The 9,141-nt window shown below is 44.4% G+C and overlaps 2 protein-coding genes across 2 annotated transcripts; one reads left to right on the top strand and one right to left on the bottom strand.

The window, feature by feature from the left end:
* Positions 1-232: 232 nt before the first annotated feature.
* QC764_0097700 (uncharacterized protein) lies at positions 233-1,670 on the bottom strand (the record flags this gene model as incomplete). Its single annotated transcript, XM_062941025.1, has 4 exons — positions 1,492-1,670; positions 1,318-1,425; positions 742-1,240; positions 233-696 (listed from the first exon to the last, which is right to left on the bottom strand). The coding sequence occupies exons 1-4, from the start codon at positions 1,660-1,662 to the stop codon at positions 233-235; spliced, it is 1,242 nt and encodes a 413-aa protein (XP_062797974.1). The 5' UTR covers positions 1,663-1,670.
* Positions 1,671-1,684: 14 nt separating this feature from the next.
* Positions 1,685-4,892, top strand: QC764_0097690 (uncharacterized protein). Its single transcript, XM_062941024.1, has 6 exons — positions 1,685-2,061; positions 2,124-2,185; positions 2,233-2,527; positions 2,574-2,930; positions 2,976-3,150; positions 3,210-4,892. The coding sequence occupies exons 1-6, from the start codon at positions 2,047-2,049 to the stop codon at positions 4,661-4,663; spliced, it is 2,358 nt and encodes a 785-aa protein (XP_062797973.1). The 5' UTR covers positions 1,685-2,046; the 3' UTR covers positions 4,664-4,892.
* Positions 4,893-9,141: the final 4,249 nt, after the last annotated feature.

Raw genomic sequence — 9,141 nt, 5'->3', positions numbered from 1 at the left:
TGCTACTATCTGGCTTTTTTAAGAACTGTTGCCTATTTGTTACCGATATAGGTTTTTCAGCCGGCTCCAAGCACGGTTTTTCCTATATAAATAGCATCAGCAGGACCGACACACTATTTTTAGGGTAGAACGGAGTAAGAATAATAATAAAAAAATAAGTCATAAGACCGTTCCCTCACATATGACACTCGTCACGCCGTCGGACACTGCTCAATATCAATACTTTTGCTAATCAGGGCGCCGCGTAACCAACTTCACCCGAGGTTTCATGCACTGCGCAGTTGCGCCGTCTTCCGATAAGCAGCGGTAGGTCATTGACGAGGTTGAACAGCGTACCCAGCGCCACTAGGCCGAACGCGCATATAGGCCCTAGAATAGCGAGAACGGTGAAGCCGTACGACGCCTGCTGGAAGGTGGTGTCTTGTTGGAGTCGCTCCGTGGCGAGGCCGACCTGCATCGCGGTCAGCACCAGGGCCAGGAAGACAGCGGCAGTGGCCATCCACGCAAGATTATCGTGAAAGAGGCTGCTATAGTTGTGCCAGCCGCGGACGTAGGAGTGGAAGGGAGGGAGGCGGGTGAAGCGATGGATGGTGTTGATGCGGGAGAGGCGAAGCTTGGCGCGCAGAAAGCGTGGGTGGACCACATCTGGGTCGCGTTCGTGCACTTGGAGGACTTCCCTGGCCAAGGCCTTCCAGTCTGCCTATTTGATTGGCGAGTCGTCTTCATTTCAAGGCAGGAGACGCGTTCCGTTGGCGATGTGGAAGTCGGTCTCGCATGATATGAGACAGACGTATGTGTAGAGGAAACCCAAGGCAACTTTCCTTGCTATTCCCCGGCACGTATCTGCCGGGGGATTATAGCACGCACAGCCATCAGGGCACTGCAGGTTGCTGCGACAAAAGGCTGGATCAAGAAGAAAGCGCGGGACGGGTTTGATAAAGAGCCTCCCTTTATTAGAGCAGAGCAGGTGGAGGTCCATCCGGTCGGCGATGGCGACCTCCCGGCCCATGGCGACATGAAAGTGCAGCAGGGTGGCGGGACGTTCTGCGCCAGCAAACCAGAGATGCTTGAGCATGTCGGCCAGACCGCCGAGAGACAGTTCCGTCCTTAAGACAGCCAGTATATCGTTAGCTGGGTTACCGACGACGCGCTTTCTAGGGGCCTCGTGGTAACGATAAGCAGCCGGCAAGCCATCCGCGGTGATTTCCTCTTGTCGTTTCCCAAATACGTCGGTTTCGAGCTATAAATACAATTGTCAGAGAGTACGCACACTTGCACGGCGGTGGTGCTGCTAGCGTACCGGCTAGAGCGGGGGACGTGGCAGAGCCATGTGGAACGCGGACGGGGGCGACGGAGGGTAATTGTCGGAACGGGACGAGTCGGCACGTCACCTGCTTTCCGGAGCCGGAGGACATACAGGAGCCACTATGCGCACTCTGTTAACTAAACTAGCCGGCCGTGACTGCGGGATGCTTAATCCTATTGTCATACCTTATTCCTTAGTTTCGATTTCTCCGCCGTTCGTCTTGACCTGCTTGAAGCGTCGAGAGACAAGGGTTTCTCAATCGTAAACACGACTCGACGGTTTGATCGTCCGCGGTTTTGAAGGGCGCTGTGAATACTTGCCCAGGTGCGTCGCATCAGAGTTGATGTCAGGACCATGGCTTAAAAGTAGTTGGATATGGCGCTTCTTGGCGCTTTGGGCGGTAAGCATTAGGCGATCTCAGCCCGCTGCCAAGTCCTTCGATATACTCCGTGTCCAATACTATTCTTTTGATAACCGCGAGGCACTTGATTGCCTGCCTTACTTCCCACCATTGGTTCTCGATAGCGGTTGGGCCGTGATGTGGCTGGTTGGTCGTTTGACGTGTGACACGCATACAAAGGCCAAAAAGCGCCTCATTATGGGTCTCGCTAAGTCTAAATACTCCTCTCTCCATCACTTTCGTTCTTACGGCGACCTTAACATAGTAACCGCCGCGATTGAAGTTGACCCTTACCAGCCTAGTGCACAATACGAGCCCCGCTTTTCAGAATATTCCCAGGATGACCACGAGAGAGGTGAGATCGCTCTCTATATAAGAAGCGGCGACCGATGCTAACTACCGGCACTCCATTCTTAGGCTTGCAGGGGACTCCGCCGGATCGTCCCAGTCGACGACGCTCCCGACGACGCGACGATCGAGTAAGTTCCACCCGGTCGAACGCATAGAGGCACGTCTAACCGGACAGTATTATCGCAATCCACGGATTGGGCACCGAGTCGCCGCGGACATGGGAGTTTAAGAAAAGAAATGGGGATGGGGTTGTGAACTGGCTGTCGGACGCCGACATGCTGCCGGCAGCCCTACCAAAGGCCCGCATATATACGTACGACTGGAATGCAAACTACTTCGCAAATGCACCCGTGCAGACGCTGCTCGGCCATGCCGATACGCTACTCGGTCTTATCGCCGAAGGCCGTGGTTCGCAAACGCGACCGATTATCTTCGTCGCCTCTTGTTTTGGAGGGCTTATTCTGGCTGAGGTATGTCCCTAGATCATATACGGCGGGCAGCGGTTAACCTCCCCAGGCAATCATCCGAGCCGCCCAGGAAGGCAGCGCCTATAAACATATCCTGCTTTCCACTGTCGGCATCGTGTTTCTCGCCACCCCATTCCAGGGTAGTGATGCTGCGAAGCAGGCTCGGTGGCAGGTGCTGGTTAAAGGCATTATGGGAGAGCAGGCCTCTGACCAACTCATAAAAGACCTCGAGCAGAGCCACGACTTCGTCCACCAGCGCGTTCAGAAGTTCGCCGAGATCGCTAATGCTAAGGCAGTGCAACTGCCCCTGAGTTGCTTTTTCGAGACCAGGAAGACGGAGATGTTAAGACGCATTCTATCGCCGGGGTGGGCGAAGCGCCTGTCAAGGAGTGTTACCCGCAAGATTGTACGTTATTTGCCCCCGTTCGTAATATTTAACTGACCTTAATAGCTTGTGACGGAGTCTTCGGCCTGCCTGCATGGTTTCCCTCGCCAAGGCTTGGATGCGACCCATTCAGGGATGAACAAATTCCAAGGTCCAGAATGTCCCAACTTTAAATTAGTTAAAGATGCGGTCAGGAAACTCGCTGGAGACGCATCGGTTGTTTTAAAACTGCGGAAGAACTGTAAGCTGAACATCTCCTGGGTGGGCTGATACAGTCAGAATAGTGCTAATATGGCGAAGCTACCGAGAAGGGACACTGGATCGTCCGGTTCGGACGTAATAAGGAATTCGTCGGGCGTGAATTAATTCTCGAAGATCTTCTTAAGAGGGTTCTTCCTAGTGGAGACGAAGATGACTGCCAACGGACCGCCATCGAAGGTCTGGGGGGGGTTGGAAAGACGCAGATCGCGCTGGAGACCGCTTATCGCATTCGCGACGTGCAGCCGGAATGCTCGGTCTTTTGGGTTCCCGCTATAAATACCACCGCTTTCGAGAATGTATACCGCGCTATCGGCCAGCAGCTTAAGGTACCGGGAATCGACGAAGAAAAAGCAGATGTCAAGGCACTGATCAAGTCCGCATTGGGCCGCGAGAGTATGGGTAACTGGCTTTTGATCATCGATAACGCCGACGATGAAAAGCTACTTTTTGGGGATACCGCCCTTACCGACTATCTTCCATTCAGCCGGAAAGGATCTATTCTTTTCACAACCCGAAACCATAAACTTGGATTAAGGCTGGTCGAGTCTGAAAATCATATTATCGCAGTTGAAGAAATGAGCAGAGACGAGGCCCTTAAGCTATTAGGGAAAAACCTAAAAAGTTCTCAGATGAGCGACACAGGAAGCAACAATGCGTTGCTGGAGTTTCTTACTAACCTCCCTCTGGCAATACGGCAAGCGTCTGCTTATATGGCCAAGGAGCAGATCTCGACTGCGCGGTACCTTAAGCTATGCAAGTCCAGTAATGAGGATATGGTTAAGTTGTTGAGTAGTCACTTTGACGACCGACACCGATATAAGAACATTCAAAATGCTGTCGCCACAACTTGGCTGATTTCGTTCCAGCAAATCTCAGATCACGACGCGCTGGCGGCTAACTACCTTAGATTTCTGTGCTTTTTAGCCGGGAAGGATATTCCGCACTCCCTGTTGCCGCCGGCGGGGACGCTAGAGACTGTTGAAGCAATCGGGACCCTGAAGGCGTATGCATTTATCTCCCAACAGAATGAGTCGGATAGCTACGATATCCATCGGCTAGTTCAGATATCGATGCTGAGCTGGTTAGATGGAACGGGAGAGCGACAGGAATGGACGGCCAAAGTGTTAGAACGGCTTAACAATATATTTCCTTGGCCCAAACACGAAAACCGAGAAGAGTGGATAAGGTATCTTCCTCATACGCAACATGCTCTTCAACTACGGAAGAGAACAGATAACGAGGAAGCGATAACAGGTCTTCTTTCCAAAGTGGGTAAGAGCTTTCACAATTTAGGGAAGTATAAGGAGGCCGAGCAGATGCAACGGCAGGCGCTCCAGCTATCTGAGAAGGTGTTGGGCAAGGAGCATCCCGACACGCTCACCAGCATGAACAACCTTGCGGTTGTGCTTGATAGCCAGGGGAAGTATGAGGAGGCCGAGCAGATACATCGGCAGGCGCTGCAGCTATCTCAGAAGGTGTCGGAGATCAGATGACTGGGCTTGCAAGCTAGCCGCACACAGCTAAGCTGATCTCTTATTCAATCTCTCTCTCTATTCTTTTATCATAGCGTGTTACAGGAGGGGTCTGGGGGTCTCCATTAATTTATAGCCCGTCTAAATACTCTAGATCCTTCTGGATCCCGCCTCTTTCGTTACTTCGAGTACCCTATTTCGTTATAAAGATAAGTAGCTCTAGAATATTTAGTAGAAACGTTATTTGGCCCACTCGAACAACTCGAGATCGGGCTAGTTAGCTTAACGTAGTTCTAAGCGCCACAATAAGCTTTATTTAATCTAGTTTCCTTTAATAGCCGCAAGGCATTTAATTATCCGCCTTAATTCCACCATTAATTATGCAGGTAGATAGCGGTTAAGCCGTAATGCGGCTAATTATTTATTTACCGTGTAATATAAAGTCTTACTTATAGCCTGGTGTTAATTTTATTACTATAACGTACATTATAAGCGAGTGCACCATATAAGCAAGTGCACCACTTTCCACCACGCTACGAATATTATCCTTAATTACACCACATTAACACAAGGAATTAACTATAATTATATTAGAAATAGCTGAATTAGATGCTTCTGCAGCTTCCTGGCAAATGCGCGCATTATAGCTAGGCTTACCGTATATACTATAGCACTAAACCTTCGTACAAGCCTCCCCTATATTACTATTATCCGGCTACGTTTCTTACACTCCCTCCCTATCTACGGCCTTCTAATTTAGTAAATCCTGTGCCTTTTATATAGTAAGTGACCCTCTAAGCCTTACACGTGTTTTTTTAGCTTTCCGGCACTTACTTAGTACCTTATTGGCTTTATAGAGCGAAGAGACCTCTGTACGAAGGAAAGCCACTTAGTGTATTATAGCCGTAGTACCCTTAGTAAACTAGTTTGCTATAGCCAGCATTAAAGTCGGAGAGCTATTTTAATAGTTAGTAATATAAGTTTTAATAAGCGTTAATTATAAGTTAGTTTCTCGAGGGTTATATAGCGTCTGTGAGACCTAAGGGAGTGCTGTGCCCGGCCTAAAAGATAGGGATATTAGCGTATAAAGCTTTATATCTAGCTTAGAAAGTACCTTCTCTGAATCGTATAGTATAAGGTATAACGAACCCCTTTCTAGAACCTCTGAAAGGGATACTAGTTAAAGGCACTTCTAAATAATATATAATAATAGCTTATCTTTATTATAATAGTTTAAGTATTAACGATTATAATTTATATTATATACTATAGAACTATTTATTTATATTAATTAGTTCCTCTGTATATATAGACCTTAAGATTTTAAAGTATTCGTCGTACTATACCTTCGATTACTTTTAATATATTATATCCTATAGAGTGCTCGTCGTGCTATACCTTTAATTACCCCGAGTATTTTATATCCTATAGAGTATTTATGGGTTTTAGTATTGTAGTATTTTCTAGCCAGCCCTAATTAGCTATCTCCTAACTTCTTTAATAATTAGTTAGGGACGTCCTACGCTTTATATACTACGCGGTTTACCGTTAGGTTAACTATAATATAATGCCTTTCCTCCTAAGTCGATACCCCGGTAACTTTATTTTTAAAATAATTTTTATTTCTTACTTTCTTTTCCGTATTTTCCTAATAAATTTCCTTCTCTTATTATTACTATTATATTTAACTATATAAAGAAACCGATCTGTTTTTTCTTAAAAAGTTCGGTCTTATTATACTTAACGTATATTATAAGCGAGTGACCCATATAAGCGAGTGACCCACTTCCTTCGTGACATGACACCTTCGCACTCAATAACAATTTCCTCAACCATCCAAGATGCCTTCTAATTCAAATGAAGCCCACATAATCTTAGCCCTCCAAGCGCTTTAAAACGATAAGAATCTAAGCGAACGAGCCGCAGCTAAGATCTATGGAGTCGATCGTAAGACTTTAGGGCGTCGGCGCGCTGGCCGGCCTGCACGACGCGATATTACGTCTAAATCGAAAAAGCTTACTTAATCTAAAGAGGATACTATTGTTTAATACGTTATTGAGCTATATACGCGAGCTTTTCCATTAAGATTACGTAGTGTGGAAGATATAGCTAACTAACTGCTACGCGTACGCGACGCGTACCCTATTGGTAAGCTTTAGGTACATAACTTCGTTAAACGCTAGCTATAGCTCCGTACGCGTTTTACGTATAGATACGACTACTAGAGGGCTAAGTGCGAGGATCTAAAGGTTATTACCGAGTAGTTTACGCTTATACGGAATACTAAAGCTAAATACGGTATTATAGATAACGATATTTATAACTTCGACGAGACTAGGTTTATAATGGGCATTATTTTCGCGGGCATGGTAATTATAACCTCGGACGGCCTTAGTAAAGTAAAATTAGCCTAGCCTAATAATCGCGAATAGGTAACGGTAATCTAGGGAGTTAATATTCTCGGCCGGGCTATTCCTCCCTTTATTATCTTAACCGCGCAATACTACTTCGCTAACTAGTATACCGAGTATAATCTACCGTTTACTTAGCGTATCGTAACCACCGATAATAGCTGGACTACTAATCCGGTAGGCCTAGATTAGATTAAGCACTTCGACTATTATATAACGTCCCGTATAAAGGGTAAATACCGGTTACTAATCCTCGATAGCTACGAAAGCTACCACTCGACCGAATTCGAGCGCCACTACCAGCAAAATAATATTATTACGCTCTATATACCTTTATATTCCTCCCACCTCCTCCAGCCACTCGATATTAGCTGCTTTAGGCCGCTAAAACAGGCGTACGGTCGCTAGATTAAGGACTTAATACGTATATATATTAACTATATAAGTAAGCTCGAGTTTCTCTATACCTTCCGCGAGGCCTTCTTCGCCTCTATAATAGAGAAGAATATATAGGGTGGCTTTGCGGGTGCTGGCCTTATACCGTATAATCTAGAGAAGGTACTTTCTAAGCTAGATATAAAGCTTTATATACTAATACCTCTAAACTTACGGTCCGGTATTATATAACCTTGGGTCTCCTAGATACTATATAACCCTCGAGAAGCTAATTCACAATTAACGCTTATTAAAACTCGTATTACTAACTATCAAAATAGCTCCCCAACTTTAATACTAGCTACGGTAGACCAGCTTACTAAAGGTATAACGGCTATAATGCACTAGGTAGCTCTCCTTCGTGCAGAGGTCTCTTCGCTCCGTAAGGCTAATAAGGTACTAAGTAAGCGCCGGAGAGCTAAAAAAACACGTATAAGGCTTAGAGGGTCACTTACTATATAAGAGGTACAGGATCTACTAGATTAGAAGGCCGTGGATGGGGAGGGAATGCAAGAAACGTAGCCGGATAATAGTAATGCAGGGGGGGCTCGTACGAAGGTTCGGTGCTGTAATGTATGCGGTAAGCCTGGCTATAATGCGCGCACTTGCCAAGAGGCTGCAGAAGCATCTGATTTAGCTATTTCTAATATAATTATAGTTAATTCCTTATATTGATGTGGTGCAATTGAGGATAGTTTGTCAGGGTGTGGTGGGAGGTGGGTCACTCGCTTATATGGGTCACTCGCTTATAATATACGTTAAATATATTTATTATAAAAAGATTAGCCTTTAATATATAGCTTTCTCTCGATATAACCGGTACCTCCTATATATTAAGTCGAATTACTTTTATTACGATATTTATAGTATAAACCGTAAATCTTTATTTAAACTATTTTACTTTTTTTTATTAATCATATAATCTGCCTTTTTATTAAAGAGAAAGAGCGTCTAAATACTAAAAAATAAATTACTTTAAGTAAGCTTCTTCGCTTCGAAATATAGTCGCGCGCCTTTAAGGTTCGAGCCCTCGCTACTTTTTACCGTAAATCTCGATTCCTCGAGGAGGAAAAAGGGGAGTTTTCTACGTAGTTTACTACCTTATATAGCCCGCCGGTAACGGATACCTTTATTATCCTTTTTTTTATTATTATTTTTCTTTCCGACTTTTTTTTTTAGATTCCTCTCTAGGCCTTAATTAACCTCCGGACCTTTTTTTAAACCTTAATATTACCGGTCCCTCCTTTTTAATTACGTTAAATACCGTTAATAGCGTACTTTTTATATCCTAAAGTAATTAAAATATATAATATTATTTATATTTTACTTTCTTTATATTTTCTAATCTTATAATATAGTATATAGTATGTCGGCTATTACGTCGAAGGCGTAAGTTCGATTTTTATTAAAGTTCTATATTTAGAAAAACCTAATAAGGCTTTTCTAAATATATTTTAAATTTTAGTCGGTCCGGATATCGTTAATAGAATTTTTTTTATTTATTTAGATAATTAAAATATACCGATAGTTCCTACGAATTATTTATAATTAAATATCCTAATTAATTAATTAAATACTTTAATTAACCTTTATTAAACCGTAAATCTAATATCCTTTCTATATTATACTTTTTTTCTTTATCCTCCGCTATTA

The sequence above is a fragment of the Podospora pseudoanserina genome, chromosome 6 (assembly GCF_035222485.1).
Source record: "Podospora pseudoanserina strain CBS 124.78 chromosome 6, whole genome shotgun sequence".
NCBI classification, from domain to species: domain Eukaryota; kingdom Fungi; phylum Ascomycota; class Sordariomycetes; order Sordariales; family Podosporaceae; genus Podospora; species Podospora pseudoanserina.
Note: the sequence above shows the minus strand (reverse complement) of the source record. Positions and strands in the feature narration are given on the sequence as shown.

Bases quoted from the DNA above. Each gene is read 5' to 3' on its own strand.
- QC764_0097690 (XM_062941024.1), top strand. The intron at 2,186-2,232 runs GTAAGTTCCACC...CTAACCGGACAG, and splicing joins CCCGACGACGCGACGATCGA to TATTATCGCAATCCACGGAT. The intron at 3,151-3,209 runs GTAAGCTGAACA...AATATGGCGAAG, and splicing joins TTTAAAACTGCGGAAGAACT to CTACCGAGAAGGGACACTGG.